We start from the raw sequence: 19538 nt of genomic DNA, 5'->3' as shown, positions 1-19538 counted from the left end.
TATTTCTGCAGAGTCCTACCGGCTGTATTTCTGCAGAGTCCTACCGGCTGTATTTCTGCAGGCAGCGTCCTACCGGCTGGATTTCTTGCTTGAACGGCGAATAGCTCAGTGCTGTGGTGTGTTTCGGGTACAGACAGAAATGTGTGAATGTGGTCCGCTGTGAGAGGGTGTTATAGTTGTGTGTTCGGGGGGTTAGGGTGAGGGTTAAGGTTAGGGGTACTCATGCTGTGGGAGGGTGCTATAGCTGTGTGTTCAGGGGGTTAGGGTGAGGGTTAAGGTTAGGGGTAGTCACGCTGTGGGAGGGTGCTGTAGCTGTGTGTTCAGGGGGTTAGGGTGAGGGTTAAGGTTAGGGGTACTCACGCTGTGGGAGGGTGCTGTAGCTGTGTGTTCGGGGGGTTAGGGTGAGGGTTAAGGTTAGGGGTACTCACGCTGTGGGAGGGTGCTGTAGCTGTGTGTTCGGGGGGTTAGGGTGAGGGTTAAGGTTAGGGGTACTCACGCTGTGGGAGGGTGCTGTAGCTGTGTGTTCGGGGCGGTCTGACTTTGGCGTTGGATGTGTACATGGGGTAGAAGAGGAGCCAGCTCTCATAGCCTCCCTCCAGGACCATGGGCTCACTACGCAGGATAGTGGTACTGTCCCACTGTGAAGCACACATTACCTCAATGAAACACACATTACCTCAATGGAAACACACATTACCTCAATGGAAACACACATTACCTCAATGGAAACACACATTACCTCAATGGAAACACACTGACTGAGGAAACACACATTACCTCAATGGAAACACACTGACTGAGGAAACACACATTACCTCAATGGAAACACACTGACTGAGGAAACACATTACCTCAATGAAACACACTGACTGAGGAAACACACATTACCTCAATGAAACACACTGACTGAGGAAACACACATTACCTCAATGGAAACACACATTACCTCAATGAAACACACTGACTGAGGAAACACACATTACCTCAATGGAAACACACTGACTGAGGAAACACACATTACCTCAATGGAAACACACTGACTGAGGAAGCATAGCAGGGAACACACATTCCTATGTTATGTTACCTTGTAGAGAGCATCTTTGAGGCTTTGTAAGGTGGTTCCCAGTTTGAGGTCAGTAACAGAGCTGAACCAGTCCAGTAGGACAATGTAATCTACGAACCCCCGTCTCTTCCACGTCTCTCTGGATGCAGCAGGTAGATTGGCCTCTATCTGGTTCACTGTGATGCTGTGGGAACAGAATAATGACCCGTTACCCTTGAGCAGGGGTGCACAACACACGGCCCACGGGCTGAATGTGGCCCCAGAGAAGACAGCTTGTAGCCCGTAGTGATTATTAGTATTTTTTTAATACATTTATTTGGGTATGCTCAGAGTGGAGACCTGGATCAACCATACATGTAACAACCCTCCATCCATTGCTCCCTCCGTACCCAGGGTTGATCGCCTCCTCTGGGACACTGATGACAGTCTGGGTGGGGACCTGGATCTGTGAGTCCTGGAAGTCTCGGAGGCAGCGAGCGTCCATCACAATGACCGTAATGGCCTGGTCCCTCATCATCTTGAACAACCCCTCTGCTGTGATCCCTCCTGCTGGCACCGCAGCTAGGGAGGTAGGTACGGAGGGAGGGAGGGAGGTAAGTACGGAGGGAGGGAGGTAGGTACGGAGGGAGGGAGGGAGGTAGGTACGGAGGGAGGGAGGTAGGTAGGTACGGAGGGAGGGAGGGAGGGAGGGAGGGAGGGAGGGAGGTACGGAGGGAGGGAGGTAGGTACGGAGGGAGGGAGGTAAGTACGGAGGGAGGGAGGGAGGGAGGTAGGTACGGAGGGAGGGAGGGAGGTAGGTACGGAGGGAGGGAAGGGAGGTAGGTACGGAGGGAGGGAAGGGAGGTAGGTACGGAGGGAGGGAGGGAGGGAGGTAGGTACGGAGGGAGGTAGGTACGGAGGGAGGGAGGGAGGTAGGTACGGAGGGAGGGAGGGAGGTAAGTACGGAGGGAGCGAGGGAGGTAGGTACGGAGGGAGGGAGGTACGGAGGGAGGGAGGGAGGTAGGTACGGAGGGAGGGAGGGAGGTACGGAGGGAGGGAGGGAGGTAAGTACGGAGGGAGCGAGGGAGGTAGGTACGGAGGGAGGTACGGAGGGAGGGAGGGAGGGAGGTAGGTACGGAGGGAGGGAGGTAGGTACGGAGGGAGGGAGGGAGGTAAGTACGGAGGGAGGGAGGGAGGTAGGTACGGAGGGAGGTACGGAGGTAGGGAGGGAGGGAGGTAGGTACGGAGGGAGGGAGGGAGGTACGGAGGGAGGGAGGTAGGTACGGAGGGAGGTAGGGAGGGAGGTAGGTACGGAGGGAGGTAGGTACGGAGGGAGGTACGGAGGTAGGGAGGGAGGGAGGTACGGAGGGAGGGAGGGAGGTAGGTACGGAGGGAAAGAGGGAGGTACGGAGGGAGGGAGGTACGGAGGGAGGGAGGGAGGTAGGTACGGAGGGAGGTAGGGAGGGAGGGAGGGAGGGAGGTAGGTACGGAGGGAGGTAGGGAGGGAGGTAGGTACGGAGGGAGGTAGGTACGGAGGGAGGTAGGTACGGAGGGAGGTAGGGAGGGAGGTAGGTACGGAGGGAGGGAGGGAGGGAGGTAGGTACGGAGGGAGGGAGGGAGGGAGGTAGGTACGGAGGGAGGGAGGGAGGGAGGTACGGAGGGAGGGAGGGAGGTACGGAGGGAGGGAGGGAGGTAGGGAGGGAGGGAGGGAGGGAGGGAGGGAGGGAGGTACGGAGGGAGGGAGGGAGGGAGGGAGGTAGGTAGGGAGGTAGGTACGGAGGGAGGGAGGGAGGTACGGAGGGAGGGAGGTACGTACGGAGGGAGGTAGGTACGGAGGGAGGGAGGTACGGAGGGAGGGAGGTAGGTACGGAGGGAGGGAGGGAGGGAGGTAGGTACGGAGGGAGGGAGGGAGGGAGGTAGGTACGGAGGGAGGGAGGGAGGGAGGTAGGTACGGAGGAAGGGAGGGAGGTAGGTACGGAGGGAGGGAGGTAGGTACGGAGGGAGGGAGGTAGGGAGGTAAGTACGGAGGGAGGGAGGGAGGTAGGTACGGAGGGAGGGAGGTACGGAGGGAGGTAGGTACGGAGGGAGGGAGGGAGGTAGGTACGGAGGGAGGGAGGGAGGTAGGGAGGGAGGGAGGGAGGGAGGGAGGGAGGGAGGGAGGGAGGTACGGAGGGAGGGAGGTACAGAGGGAGGTAGGTACGGAGGGGATAAAAAAAGATGGATAAATCAATAAACATCAACCTGTTGTGTAAAACAACTTATATTCATGTCATAACTTCGTTTTACCTCAAATTCTTAAACTTTAAAAAAAGCATTTGAGTCAGTTTGCTGGTCACCATCCTTACCTTTTGAAGGTCCATTTTTCAACTCCTTCTGCTCTTTTACCTAGAACACAGAACATTACAACTGAGACCCCCCCATCTTAAAGGACCAACTCTCAACCACAACAACTGGTGCTGACAGGGGTGGTGTCGACAACTGGTGCTGACAGGGGTGGTGTCGACAACTGGTGCTGACAGGGGTGGAGTCGACAACTGGTGCTGACAGGGGTGGTGTCGACAGGGGTGGTGTTGACAACTGGTGCTGACAGGGGTGGTGTCGACAACTGGTGCTGACAGGGGTGGAGTCGACAACTGGTGCTGACAGGGGTGGTGTCGACAACTGGTGCTGACAGGGGTGGAGTCGACAACTGGTGCTGACAGGGGTGGTGCTGACAGGGATGGTGTCGACAACTGGTGCTGACAGGGGTGGTGTCGACAACTGGTGCTGACAGGGGTGGTGTCGACAACTGGTGCTGACAGGGGTGGTGCTGACAGGGATGGTGTCGACAACTGGTGCTGACAGGGGTGGTGTCGACAACTGGTGCTGACAGGGGTGGTGTTGACAGGGGTGGTGTCGACAACTGGTGCTGACAGGGGTGGAGTCGACAACTGGTGCTGACAGGGGTGGTGTCGACAACTGGTGCTGACAGGGGTGGTGCTGACAGGGGTGGTGTCGACAACTGGTGCTGACAGGGGTGGTGTTGACAGGGGTGGTGTCGACAACTGGTGCTGACAGGGGTGTTGTCGACAACTGGTGCTGACAGGGGTGGTGCTGACAGGGGTGGTGTCGACAACTGGTGCTGACAGGGGTGGTGTTGACAGGGGTGGTGCTGACAGGGGTGGTGTCGACAACTGGTGCTGACAGGGGTGGTGTCGACAACTGGTGCTGACAGGGGTGGTGTTGACAGGGGTGGTGCTGACAGGGGTGGTGTCGACAACTGGTGCTGACAGGGGTGGTGCTGACAGGGGTGGTGCTGACAGGGGTGGTGTCGACAGGGGTGGTGTCGACAGGGGTGGTGTCAACAACTGGTGCTGACAGGTGGATGTAAACATTCACCTCAATAACACACAGAACAGAAACATGCTTCACCAGGCTTTCACTAAACTCTGATTTGTTAAGGGGTCCTTCAGGTGTTAATATCATATGTATTTATATTTAACTTCTTATGGCTGGGGGCAGTATTGAGTAGCTTGGATGAATAAGGTGCCCAGAGTAAACTGCCTGCTACTCAGGCCCAGAAGCTAAGATATGCATATTATTAGTAGATTTGGATAGAAAACACTCTGACGTTTCTAAAACTGTTTGAATGATGTCTGTGAGTATAATAGAACTCATATCGCAGGCAAAAACCTGAGAAAAAATCCAACCAGGAAGTGGGAAATCTGAGGTTTGTATGTTTGCCTATCCAATATACAGTGTCTATGGGGTCATATTGCACTTCCTAATGCTTCCACTAGATGTCAACAGTCTTTAGAACCTTGTTTCAGGCTTCTACTGTGAAGGATGAGGGAATGAGAGCTCTTTCAACCAGGTGTCTGGCAGAGTGCCATGAACTCACTCAGGCGCGCCCCCGTGAGAGGTAGCTGCGTTCCTTTTCGTTTCTAAAGTTGAAACATTATTGAAGATTTATGTTAAAAACATCCTAAAGATTGATTCTATACATCGTTTGACATGTTTCTACGAACTGTAATGGAATTTTTAGACTTTTCATCTGGCCTGCTCGTCATGAATTTGGATTTTTGAACTAAACGCTGCGAACAAAAAGGAGATATTTGGACATAAATGATGGACTTTCTCGAACAAAACAAACATTTATTGTGGAACTGGGATTCCTGGGAGTGCATTCTGATGAAGATCATCAAAGGTAAGTGAATATTTATAATGCTATTTCTGACTTCTGTTGACTCCACAACATGGTGGGTACCTGTATGGCTTGTTTTTGTGTCTGAGCGCCGTACTCAGATTATTGCATGGTGTGCTTTTTCCGTAAAGTTTTTTAAGAAATCTGACACAGCGGTTGCATTAAGGAGAAGTTTATCTAAAGTTCCATGTATAACACTTGTATCTTTTATCAAAGTTTATGATGAGTATTTCTGTAAATTGATGTGGTTCTCTGCAAAATCACCGGATGTTTTGGAGGCAAAGCATTACTGAACATAACGCGCCAATGTAAACTAAGATTTTTGGATATAAATATGAACTTTATCGAACAAAACATACATGTATTGTGTAACACGAAGTCCTATGAGTGTCATCTGATGAAGATCATCAAAGGTTAGTGATTAATTTTCTCTATTTCTGCTTTTTGTGATGGCTGTTTTTCTGTGACTAGGTACTGACCTAACATAATCAGATGGTGTGCTTTCGTCGTAAAGCCTTTTTGAAATCGGACACTGTGGTGGGATTAACAACAAGTTTATCTTTAAAATGGTGTAAAATACTTGTATGTTTGAGGAATGTTAATTATGAGATTTCTGTGGTTTGAATTCGGCTCCCTGCACTTTCACTGGCTGTTGTCAAGTCGATCCCCTTAACGGGATCTCAGCCGATATCAGCCGTAAGAAGTTAACAATTGAACACGTTACTGGAGTTAATTCAAGCGGATTACAATCTATTTATTACAGTGTAATAAACATTAACCTTTGGGTCCAAACTTTGTTTTTAAATTAATAAATTGATCCACTTTCATCTGCACAGGAAAAACACTCAGATGTGTGAACATACTCGTTTCATGTTCGTGGGAATCATTATATCACGACCTAACAGAAAAGACCAACCCAGACGTGTCCTTTTCCAGCACCACTTGCTTATCTGAGCTTACGTATCGACCTCACAGCCTTCGTCAGAGCTGTTGTGTCCTCGTCATCATTTATCATTTAGGGACCTACCTTCTTGATCTCTTTCCCTCCTTTTGGAGACGCCCTCCCTCCATCTTTCTCTGTCTTATCCCCCCTCCTTTTCTTCTCCTCTTGTCTCTCTTTCTCCTCAAGTTTTTTGCGAACCTCGACTTCCTCGTACCTAAACACACACACAGGAAAACAGAAACAGTAACCTGTAGAAACATTAGACTGAGATTCTATAGCTTCAAATCAACGTATCTCCGTCTTTGGCAAAGTCAATGGTCTCCTTCAACCATTCAGGGCTATTGAAGTGCAGCTAAAACCTATGCCAACAGAATACCAGTTGATTTAGTAACATCCAGTACAAAGTGCACAAAGTGAACGTAATGTCTGTGAATAAATGCCGACGACAACACAGAAGCCAGGGCACCCACCTGAGTTTAAGGCTTTCAGAGAGCTTCTCGGCTTCTTCTATGGCTTTTTTAAAGCTGTTGGGCCCCAGCAGGGACAGGAAAAACTCCTGGGACAACAGAGAGGAAAGGTGCTTCAGATGACAGCGGTCTCAACAACAGAAGAAACAGCTAGCCAAAATCAATACACTGTGTCATTTGACAAACAGAATGACATTTCACAAGTCACCGAAAATAAAGTACCTTTAGTATGGATGGTTAACGTGACACCTGCAGCATCCACTTCGACTAAGACAGTACTATTCTATAACCAATCGGAAAATCAATAGACCGTGCCATCACGGTAGGAACCCTCACTATGGCCAGTATCATAACAGTCCTGTGTGGGAGTGTGGCTCATCACTAGTTCTGCAGTCTACAAGCACATAGCCCATGTCGGCATGGGGTTGAATCCCTCTTTACCCACTACTTCTCCCCTCTACATGCTACGTCTCCCCATTACATTCCTACAGTCTGAAAAATACATGGGGAGATGGGAGCTCCCAGTCTCCTTTAAGACATATCGTATGGCTTGAACCCTCTCTGTGGTCTGAGTAGCAAAACATGTGTCGTATTCACTAGGGACCATATGGAAGAACAGGGAGGGTTTATAACCTGAACGTGTCCATATAAGAAACACTTGTTTTCGACAAGGCTACATCTTGGTACGGGGGGGAACTAATGGACCACGGTTGGTACCTGTTGCTGCTTGAAGTCGGGCCTCTTCTTGATGAGATTATAAACCGTTAGGTATTTCATGTAGAGAACATAGGCCCTCTCCTCGTCTCCATCCAGACGACACTCCTCCGCAGCCTTGAAGATCTTACAGGCACTCTGGACATAGCTGCAAAAACACAATAGAACATTTACCGTACACTCTTGGACATAACAGGCCTGTGTTCAATTCTCCAGCTACCAGGACCATACAGACACTGGCTGCTCACAACAGGCCTGTTACCAGGACCATACAGACACTGGCTGTCCACAACAGGCCTGTTACCAGGACCATACAGACACTGGCTGCTCACAACAGGCCTGTTACCAGGACCATACAGACACTGGCTGTCCACAACAGGCCTGTTACCAGGACCATACAGACACTGGCTGCTCACAACAGGCCTGTTACCAGGACCATACAGACACTGGACTGTCCACAACAGGCCTGTTACCAGGACCATACAGACACTGGCTGCTCACAACAGGCCTGTTACCAGGACCATACAGACACTGGCTGTCCACAACAGGCCTGTTACCAGGACCATACAGACACTGGCTGCTCACAACAGGCCTGTTACCAGGACCATACAGACACTGGCTGCTCACAACAGGCCTGTTACCAGGACCATACAGACACTGGCTGTCCACAACAGGCCTGTTACCAGGACCATACAGACACTGGCTGCTCACAACAGGCCTGTTACCAGGACCATACAGACACTGGCTGTCCACAACAGGCCTGTTACCAGGACCATACAGACACTGGCTGCTCACAACAGGCCTGTTACCAGGACCATACAGACACTGGCTGCTCACAACAGGCCTGTTACCAGGACCATACAGACACTGGCTGCTCACAACAGGCCTGTTACCAGGACCATACAGACACTGGCTGCTCACAACAGGCCTGTTACCAGGACCATACAGACACTGGCTGTCCACAACAGGCCTGTTACCAGGACCATACAGACACTGGCTGCTCACAACAGGCCTGTTACCAGGACCATACAGACACTGGCTGCTCCACAACAGGCCTGTTACCAGGACCATACAGACACTGGCTGCTCCACAACAGCCTGTTACCAGGACCATACAGACACTGGCTGCTCACAACAGGCCTGTTACCAGGACCATACAGACACTGGCTGCTCACAACAGGCCTGTTACCAGGACCATACAGACACTGGCTGCTCACAACAGGCCTGTTACCAGGACCATACAGACACTGGCTGTCCACAACAGGCCTGTTACCAGGACCATACAGACACTGGCTGCTCACAACAGGCCTGTTACCAGGACCATACAGACACTGGCTGCTCACAACAGGCCTGTTACCAGGACCATACAGACACTGGCTGCTCACAACAGGCCTGTTACCAGGACCATACAGACACTGGCTGCTCACAACAGCCTGTTACCAGGACCATACAGACACTGGCTGCTCACAACAGGCCTGTTACAAGGACCATACAGACACTGGCTGCTCACAACAGCCTGTTACCAGGACCATACAGACACTGGCTGCTCACAACAGGCCTGTTACCAGGACCATACAGACACTGGCTGCTCACAACAGCCTGTTACCAGGACCATACAGACACTGGCTGTCCACAACAGGCCTGTTACCAGGACCATACAGACACTGGCTGCTCACAACAGGCCTGTTACCAGGACCATACAGACACTGGCTGTCCACAACAGGCCTGTTACCAGGACCATACAGACACTGGCTGCTCACAACAGGCCTGTTACCAGGACCATACAGACACTGGCTGTCCACAACAGGCCTGTTACCAGGACCATACAGACACTGGCTGCTCACAACAGGCCTGTTACCAGGACCATACAGACACTGGCTGCTCACAACAGGCCTGTTACCAGGACCATACAGACACTGGCTGCTCACAACAGGCCTGTTACCAGGACCATACATACACTGGCTGCTCACAACAGGCCTGTTACCAGGACCATACAGACACTGGCTGTCCACAACAGGCCTGTTACCAGGACCATACAGACACTGGCTGTCCACAACAGGCCTGTTACCAGGACCATACAGACACTGGCTGCTCACAACAGCCTGTTACCAGGACCATACAGACACTGGCTGCTCACAACAGGCCTGTTACCAGGACCATACAGACACTGGCTGCTCACAACAGCCTGTTACCAGGACCATACAGACACTGGCTGCTCACAACAGGCCTGTTACCAGGACCATACAGACACTGGCTGCTCACAACAGGCCTGTTACCAGGACCATACAGACACTGGCTGCTCACAACAGGCCTGTTACCAGGACCATACAGACACTGGCTGCTCACAACAGGCCTGTTACCAGGACCATACAGACACTGGCTGCTCACAACAGGCCTGTTACCAGGACCATACAGACACTGGCTGCTCACAACAGCCTGTTACCAGGACCATACAGACACTGGCTGCTCACAACAGGCCTGTTACCAGGACCATACAGACACTGGCTGCTCACAACAGGCCTGTTACCAGGACCATACAGACACTGGCTTCACACAGCCTGTACCAGGACCATACATACACTGGCTGCTCACAACAGGCATGTTACCAGGACCATACATACACTGGCTGCTCACAACAGGCCTGTTACCAGGACCATACAGACACTGGCTGCTCACAACAGGCCTGTTACCAGGACCATACATACACTGGCTGCTCACAACAGGCCTGTTACCAGGACCATACAGACACTGGCTGTCCACAACAGGCCTGTTACCAGGACCATACAGACACTGGCTGCTCACAACAGGCCTGTTACCAGGACCATACAGACACTGGCTGCTCACAACAGCCTGTTACCAGGACCATACAGACACTGGCTGCTCACAACAGGCCTGTTACCAGGACCATACAGACACTGGCTGCTCACAACAGGCCTGTTACCAGGACCATACAGACACTGGCTGCTCACAACAGCCTGTTACCAGGACCATACAGACACTGGCTGCTCACAACAGGCCTGTTACCAGGACCATACAGACACTGGCTGCTCACAACAGCCTGTTACCAGGACCATACAGACACTGGCTGCTCACAACAGGCCTGTTACCAGGACCATACAGACACTGGCTGCTCACAACAGGCCTGTTACCAGGACCATACAGACACTGGCTGTCCACAACAGGCCTGTTACCAGGACCATACAGACACTGGCTGCTCACAACAGGCCTGTTACCAGGACCATACAGACACTGGCTGCTCACAACAGGCCTGTTACCAGGACCATACAGACACTGGCTGTCCACAACAGGCCTGTTACCAGGACCATACAGACACTGGCTGTCCACAACAGGCCTGTTACCAGGACCATACAGACACTGGCTGTCCACAACAGGCCTGTTACCAGGACCATACAGACACTGGCTGCTCACAACAGGCCTGTTACCAGGACCATACAGACACTGGCTGTCCACAACAGGCCTGTTACCAGGACCATACAGACACTGGCTGCTCACAACAGGCCTGTTACCAGGACCATACAGACACTGGCTGCTCACAACAGGCCTGTTACCAGGACCATACAGACACTGGCTGTCCACAACAGGCCTGTTACCAGGACCATACAGACACTGGCTGTCCACAACAGGCCTGTTACCAGGACCATACAGACACTGGCTGTCCACAACAGGCCTGTTACCAGGACCATACAGACACTGGCTGCTCACAACAGGCCTGTTACCAGGACCATACAGACACTGGCTGCTCACAACAGGCCTGTTACCAGGACCATACAGACACTGGCTGTCCACAACAGGCCTGTTACCAGGACCATACAGACACTGGCTGCTCACAACAGGCCTGTTACCAGGACCATACAGACACTGACTGTCCACAACAGGCCTGTTACCAGGACCATACAGACACTGGCTGCCCACAACAGGCCTGTTACCAGGACCATACAGACACTGGCTGCCCACAACAGGCCTGTTACCAGGACCATACAGACACTGGCTGCCCACAACAGGCCTGTTTTTTTTGCCTTATCGCTACACAGCTGATTCAAATAACCAACTCATCACCAAGCTTCGATTATATGAATCTGCTGAGTAGTGCTAGGACAAAAAACAAAACGTGCACCCGGGGGGGGGGGGGGGGCAGGATCAAGTTTGGGAGACCCTTACTTCGACCACCAATTTTCAGGTGATTATTTTAAAAGTGCCATTTGAATGGACTGGATATCATGAGGTGAATGCACCAATTTGTAAGTCGCTCTGGATAAGAGCGTCTGCTAAATGACTTAAATGTAAATGTAAATGAATGACATCCATGCCAGAACTATAGCTTACCTCTTGGTGTTGACTTTGTCAGACTTGACTTCAGCTTTCTTGTTGAGGTCCCCCAGGTTAGTAGAGAGGTACAAGTCCTTCACCCCACTGGACACCGCAGGCATCTTCAATGGTGGGTTATATATCAAAAGATCACCAGCACTGTACAATGTTCACATATTCCAGTCCTCACCTCTCTGGAAAGACAAAAACAATTGAATCAAATAGCTTTTATTATTATTAGTAAACCCCTTGCCTGCCCCATTCATAGAGGTCAACGACCTTTAGCACCGATTGATGAGGCATCTTCTTCCAGGGGGACTTTTTTAAAGAGCCCAGACGTTCGGACTGAACTTTAACATGCATCGCTTGTGGTACGTTTTTGGAAACTTGAGGAAGGCCGCCAGAAATGGGTCGGAACTGAAAAATACTGTCAGTTGCAACTGTGATAAAGCCGGTGTGGGATAATCAAATGGACGTATGTTTTGAAGTGGCTGTCCTATATCTGAGAGAAATAAGACAGATGAGGACTTTTTAGGATTTGTTTAACAAATATTTAACCACTTATTTATTTATTTTATTTTTTGCAGACACGTCTAGTCAGGCTGGTACCGGGCTGCCTACAGACACGTCTAGTGAGGCTGGTACCGGGCTGCCTACAGACACGTCTAGTGAGGCTGGTACCGGGCTGCCTACAGACACGTCTAGTGAGGCTGGTACCGGGCTGCCTACAGACACGTCTAGTGAGGCTGGTACCAGGCTGCCTACATACACGTCTAGTGAGGCTGGTACAGAGCTGCCTACAGACACGTCTAGTGAGGCTGGTACCAGGCTGCCTACAGAAACGTCTAGTGAGGCTGGTACAGAGCTGCCTACAGACACGTCTAGTGAGGCTGGTACCGGGCTGCCTACAGACACGTCTAGTGAGGCTGGTACCGGGCTGCCTACAGACACGTCTAGTGAGGCTGGTACCGGGCTGCCTACAGACACGTCTAGTGAGGCTGGTACCAGGATGCCTACAGACACGTCTAGTGAGGCTGGTACCAGGCTGCCTACAGACACGTCTAGTGAGGCTGGTACCAGGCTGCCTACAGACACGTCTAGTCAGGCTGGTACCGGGCTGCCTACAGACACGTCTAGTGAGGCTGGTACCGGGCTGCCTACAGACACGTCTAGTGAGGCTGGTACCGGGGCTGCCTAGAGACACGTCTAGTCAGGCTGGTACCGGGCTGCTTACAGTCTTGTGAGGCTTGTGGTCGTCATAGAGCAAAACAACCGACATGTACGCGTTTCGATGGAGGGATCATATGTGTGTGTAGCCTAAACCGTTCAGACGCTACAGACACGTCTAGTGAGGCTGGTACCAGGCTGCCTACAGACACGTCTAGTGAGGCTGGTACCGGGCTGTCTACAGACACGTCTAGTGAGGCTGGTACCGGGCTGCCTACAGACACGTCTAGTGAGGCTGGTACCGGGCTGCCTACAGACACGTCTAGTGAGGCTGGTACCGGGCTGCCTACAGACACGTCTAGTGAGGCTGGTACCGGGCTGCCTACAGACACGTCTAGTGAGGCTGGTACCAGGCTGCCTACAGACACGTCTAGTGAGGCTGGTACCAGGCTGCCTACAGACACGTCTAGTGAGGCTGGTACCGGGCTGCCTACAGACACGTCTAGTGAGGCTGGTACCGGGCTGCCTACAGACACGTCTAGTAAGGCTGGTACCGGGCTGCCTACAGACACGTCTAGTGAGGCTGGTACCAGGCTGCCTACAGACACGTCTAGTGAGGCTGGTACCAGGCTGCCTACAGACACGTCTAGTGAGGCTGGTACCGGGCTCCCTACAGACACGTCTAGTGAGGCTGGTACCGGGCTGCCTACAGACACGTCGCGTTTCGATGGAGGGATCATATGTGTGTGTAACCTAAACTGTTCAGACGCTACAGACAGAAGTAGGCAGATCGGCGGTACCGACTTCAGACGAGTCCCAAGAGGCTTGTGGGGGTCGTAGAGCAAAACAGATTAGTTAGTCATATTATACTATACTGTAAAGTGTTGGTCCCATGTTTCATGAGCTGAAATAAAAGATCACAGAAATTTTCCATATGCACAAAAAAGCTTATTTCTCTCAAATTTTATGCACAAATTTGTTTACATCCCGGTTAGTTAGCATTTCTCCTTTGCCAATATAATCCATCCATCTGACAGGTGTGGAATATCAAGAAGCTGATTAAACAACATGACTATTACACAGGTGCACCTTGTGCAGGGGAAAATAAAAGGCCACTCTAAAATGTGCAGTTTTGTCCCACAACCCAATGACAGATGTCTCAAGTTGAGGGAGCGTGCAATTGGCATGCAGACTGCAGGAATGTCCACCAGAGCTGTTGCCAGAGAATTGAATGTTCATTTCTCTACCATAAGCTGCCCACAATGTCATTTTTGAGAATTTGTCAGTACGTCCAACCGGTCTCACAACCGCAGACCACGTGTAACCACGCCAGCCCAGGACCTCTACATCTGGTTTCTTCACCTGCGGGATCGTCTGAGACCAGCCACCCTGACAGCTGATGAAACTGACAGCTGATGAAACTGCGGGATCGTCTGAGACCAGCCACCCTGACAGCTGATGAAACTGTGGGATCGTCTGAGACCAGCCACCCTGACAGCTGATGAAACTGTGGGATCGTCTGAGACCAGCCACCCAGACAGCTGATGAAACTGTGGGATCGTCTGAGACCAGCCACCCTGACAGCTGATGAAACTGCGGGATCGTCTGAGACCAGCCACCCTGCCAGCTGATGAAACTGCGGGATCGTCTGAGACCAGCCACCCTGACAGCTGATGAAACTGTGGGATCGTCTGAGACCAGCCACCCTGCCAGCTGATGAAACTGCGGGATCGTCTGAGACCAGCCACCCTGCCAGCTGATGAAACTGCGGGATCGTCTGAGACCAGCCACCCTGCCAGCTGATGAAACTGCGGGATCGTCTGAGACCAGCCACCCTGCCAGCTGATGAAACTGCGGGATCGTCTGAGACCAGCCACCCTGCCAGCTGATGAAACTGCGGGATCGTCTGAGACCAGCCACCCTGCCAGCTGATGAAACTGTGGGATCGTCTGAGACCAGCCACCCTGCCAGCTGATGAAACTGTGGGATCGTCTGAGACCAGCCACCCTGCCAGCTGATGAAACTGTGGGATCGTCTGAGACCAGCCACCCTGCCAGCTGATGAAACTGTGGGATCGTCTGAGACCAGCCACCCTGCCAGCTGATGAAACTGTGGGATCGTCTGAGACCAGCCACCCTGCCAGCTGATGAAACTGTGGGATCGTCTGAGACCAGCCACCCTGCCAGCTGATGAAACTGTGGGATCGTCTGAGACCAGCCACCCTGCCAGCTGATGAAACTGTGGGATCGTCTGAGACCAGCCACCCTGCCAGCTGATGAAACTGTGGGATCGTCTGAGACCAGCCACCCTGCCAGCTGATGAAACTGTGGGATCGTCTGAGACCAGCCACCCTGCCAGCTGATGAAACTGTGGGATCGTCTGAGACCAGCCACCCTGCCAGCTGATGAAACTGTGGGATCTTCTGAGACCAGCCACCCTGCCAGCTGATGAAACTGTGGGATCGTCTGAGACCAGCCACCCTGCCAGCTGATGAAACTGTGGGATCGTCTGAGACCAGCCACCCTGCCAGCTGATGAAACTGTGGGATCGTCTGAGACCAGCCACCCTGCCAGCTGATGAAACTGTGGGATCGTCTGAGACCAGCCACCCTGCCAGCTGATGAAACTGTGGGATCGTCTGAGACCAGCCACCCTGACAGCTGATGAAACTGTGGGATCGTCTGAGACCAGCCACCCTGACAGCTGATGAAACTGTGGGATCGTCTGAGACCAGCCACCCTGCCAGCTGATGAAACTGTGGGATCGTCTGAGACCAGCCACCCTGCCAGCTGATGAAACTGTGGGATCGTCTGAGACCAGCCACCCTGCCAGCTGATGAAACTGTGGGATCGTCTGAGACCAGCCACCCTGCCAGCTGATGAAACTGTGGGATCGTCTGAGACCAGCCACCCTGACAGCTGATGAAACTGTGGGTTTGCGCAACCGAATAATTTCGGTACAAACCGTCAAAACCCGTCTCAGGGAAGCTCAACTGCTCGTTGTCCTCACCAGGGCCTTGCCTGACTACAGTTCAGCGTTGTGACCAACTTCAGTGGGAAAATGCTCACGCTTGATGGCCACTGGGACGCTGGAAAACTGAATACCGGTTTCAATTGTCCAGGACAAATGGCAGACAGCGTGTATGGTGTCGTGAGGGCGAGCGGTTTTCTGATTTCAACGTTGTGAACCGAGTGCTCCATGGTGGTAGTGGGGTTATGGTATGGGCATGGCTGGCATAAGCTACAGACGAGCATAATTGCATTTTATCAATGGAAATTTGAATGCACAGAGATAGCGTGACGAGATCCTGAGGCCCATTGTCATGCCATTCATCCACCGCCAACACCTAATGTTTCCGGATGATAATTAGGGCTGACCCCATTTAGTCGACTGGTCAATTGTTTGGTTGATAGGCTGTTGGTCGACCAAGATTTATTTAGTCGAGCAGTAGCAAAAAAATTCATTTTATGGTGTACAAGAAACCGGTCTGATTGCCGCCTGTCTGATTGGACTGATCCATTGTGGAGGCTGTGGGGATGGAACAGTCCATCACTAAGACATGTGCTGCTGAAATTGTATATGGCTATATTACATAAGAACAATGGTGCAACACTAATAAAAATAGTCTTTTATCCAATACGCTTTCTCCCGTATTGGTTAGCGGTCACTGTCCAGAGTTCTGAAACATCAACAACATTATGTTGAATTGAGCCGTTTCCTGGACCATGTTGCTATGTGGATAATAGCAGAGTTAACCAGCATGTTGAATTGAGCCTTTTCCTGGACCATGTTGCTATGTGGATAATAGCAGAGTTAACCAGCATATTGGTGTTGAGAACAATGTGGCAGAGACAGCAGTGGAGTGAGGAGACGAGGAAACAGCACTTGCCTTAATTGTCTAAGGAAAGTGAGGAGCGAGGAAACCAACTTAATTAGGTCTATAAATCAATAGCCTAAATGTGCCAGGCTTTATAAATCCTCCATATCTACAGAACACTGGTCCTGCTTCATTTTTTCTCCCCAGTTTCGATCTTGTGTCATCGCTGGAACTCCCCAACGGCTCGGGAGGCGAAGGTCGAGTCATTCGTCCTCCAAAACATGACCCACCATCGAGTTCATTTGTCACGTCCTCTGCATCCATTTTGCTGTCACATGTGTTCGGCGTTTGTTATAACCAATTTGTTGATGTGATTATGATATGCTATAGATCATGCCCTATTGTTCACGTGCATGCTTATGCATACATGTGTCACGTAAAAAGAGCAAGCGTTGAGGGAATCGGGAATGTTTTCCCAAAACAAATTAAGGATTTTGGTAACAGAACTTTTCAGTCAGAAATGGCTGTAATTATGTTACAGCTTCAGCAACATGGACAGCGCGATAAAGACTGTTGATGTTCTGTGGTGGTCACCGCAGCAGGGAGGAGAGAGAGACAATGGTGCTAGTCACACAGTCACTCGCTGTCATTGTTTTTAACACAGCAAGTCTGAGCACAATCAAATCAATTGCGGTCGGACTCCATCTACTCATTCGTGTGTCTTAATTATTTCATCAAACAGTGCGCTTAAAGCATCAGACAAGCTCAGTGCATATAGTTGATTTAAAACACATAGGATGTTGGAAAAATACATGTCTTAAAATTTAGACCAATCGATTGGTCGAAAGAACAGACGACTCTCGGTCGACCAAGATTTTTTGATAATGGACGGCCCCATGTCGCAAGAATCTCTACACAATTCCTGGAAGCTGAAAATGTCCCAGTTCTTCCATGGCCTGCATACTCACCAGACATGTCACTCATTGAGCATGTTTGGGATTCTCTGGATCGACGTGTATGACAGCGTGTTCCAGTTCCCGCCCATATCCAGAAACTTCGCACAACCATTAAAGAGGAGTGGGACAACATTCCACAGGCCACAATCAACAGCCCGATCAAATCTATGCAAAGGAGATGTGTCGTGCTGCATGAGGCAAATAAATGGTGGTCACACCAGATAGACTGGTTCTTATTCACACCCCTACCCTTTTGTGTTTTTAGAGGTATCTGTGACCAACAGATGCATATCTGTATTCCCAGTCATGTCAAATCCATAGATTAGGTCCTAATTTATTTATTGAAATTGACTGATTTCCTTATATGAACTGTAACTCGTAAAAATAAAAAAAAGTTGCATGTTGTGTTTATATTTTTGTTCAGTGTAGAACCATGTCCAATAGGTTTTTGACGTTTTTGTTAGTAAGCGGTTGTTCTCTGAATGGCCAAGCAAAGTATTGTATTGTGATTTGTATTCCTGCTGGTCAATTTCCAGTGTAACGTTACGTATGATTATCTTCAGCAGTTCAGCATGGAGTAATGCATCCAAGCAAGATGTAAACATGAACTGTGCATTTAGCAAGGCTTCCTTAGAACGAAACCACAGACAATTTCTTTGACGAAAGTGTAAATATAATATATGTGACATTGGACTTGCTACTAGCTAGTACGTTCGCAAAACTTTAAGTTAGCAAGCCAGGTAGCTTCCTAAGTAATGTTTAACCAGGAAGTGCAGTAGCTAGCCTACCCCCCATCTGTCAAGTTAGTTTGTTAGCAGGAAAGCTAGCTTATTAGCTAAACTAGCTTAGCTAGCTTTCACTGTAGTTGTTTACTCGAACAGGCTCTGTCAGCTCATGGATGTTTAGCTAGGTAACGACGAAGACGTTATAACCGTAACTATAACGGCGAATAATCTCCAACAGTTATTGCAATGATGAGATAGCAAGTGAATACGTTTGAAAAGAGGAAATAATACAACTTACCATAACGTTGCACTGTTGTCTTGATCAGTTTTTTCTAGACAGTGTTTTCCGCTAGTTACCACAGCCACAAAGTCAAAATTGGCTATATCATAAAATTTTATAAAAACAAAAATGTGCTTTTGGGGATTAATTTAGGGTTAGGTTTAGGAGTGTGGTTACGGTTAGGTTTATAATCACATTTGAAGAAGATATATTTTAGAAACAGTCGGGGTTTATGACTGTGGTAACTAGTGACGACCCTTAGTCAGCTGACTCCTGATTCCCGGAAGAACTCAAGGGGGCGTATTTGTTCAAAATGGCAAAGCTTTATCAACAATGTAGAATGCGCCACTGCTAGAATCAACCCGATTTTTCTAAACAACAACAGTTGCTACGTGAGGCTTATTTGATCGATTAGAAGTTTCGTAATAGTTAGGTTGTTATGAATTTACTGTACTGAAACAGCAGGGAGCAGGTCTCGAACCGTCGACCTTATAGCCCGAAGTCCAGCGCGCTATTGACTGCCGCAAAAGCATGCTCGAGCGGCAGAGTCGATATCCACGTTTATAAACTCAGGGTCGTTAGGGTACTAACATAAGTGGACGACATTTCCGCCACTTTGTAAAAATCTAGTTGTGCTTGTTTTCTTAATAAGATACAGATAGAGGACTAACCCGTTTTAGCATGGACATTGCTGGCGCCATTGAAATATTGAACTGGGTGGGGATTCCTATAAATTGGAGCAATCAGCCATTGAAGAAGACATTTGACTACTTTCAAATGGAGATAGCATGGGCAGTACCATTAAGGCTATCACATATGCTATGGCTACCTCTAACTTCCTTCATACTGGAGACAGACACAAATGGTATCCACGAGTTCATCTGACTCTGGAGAAGTAGATAAGGAGCCTCATTGCCAAC

The 19538-nt window shown here is 50.3% G+C and overlaps 1 protein-coding gene across 1 annotated transcript in view; it reads right to left on the bottom strand.

Annotated features, from left to right (window-relative positions):
* LOC120036175 (ubiquitin carboxyl-terminal hydrolase 8-like) overlaps positions 1-18888 on the bottom strand; it is a 30328-nt gene extending 11440 nt beyond the window's left edge. Inside the window, exons 1-9 of the mRNA XM_038982650.1 lie at positions 18637-18888; positions 11693-11868; positions 7353-7497; positions 6639-6724; positions 6253-6382; positions 3388-3427; positions 1453-1624; positions 1085-1247; positions 497-638 (exon numbers count right to left, since the gene is read on the bottom strand). Of these exons, the coding sequence (XP_038838578.1) occupies positions 497-638; positions 1085-1247; positions 1453-1624; positions 3388-3427; positions 6253-6382; positions 6639-6724; positions 7353-7497; positions 11693-11796 (982 nt within the window). The 5' untranslated portion in view covers positions 11797-11868; positions 18637-18888. The remainder of the gene's footprint in view (positions 1-496; positions 639-1084; positions 1248-1452; positions 1625-3387; positions 3428-6252; positions 6383-6638; positions 6725-7352; positions 7498-11692; positions 11869-18636) is intronic.
* Positions 18889-19538: the final 650 nt, after the last annotated feature.

This window comes from Salvelinus namaycush, unplaced genomic scaffold, assembly GCF_016432855.1.
Source record: "Salvelinus namaycush isolate Seneca unplaced genomic scaffold, SaNama_1.0 Scaffold123, whole genome shotgun sequence".
Classification (NCBI taxonomy): domain Eukaryota; kingdom Metazoa; phylum Chordata; class Actinopteri; order Salmoniformes; family Salmonidae; genus Salvelinus; species Salvelinus namaycush.
Note: the sequence above shows the minus strand (reverse complement) of the source record. Positions and strands in the feature narration are given on the sequence as shown.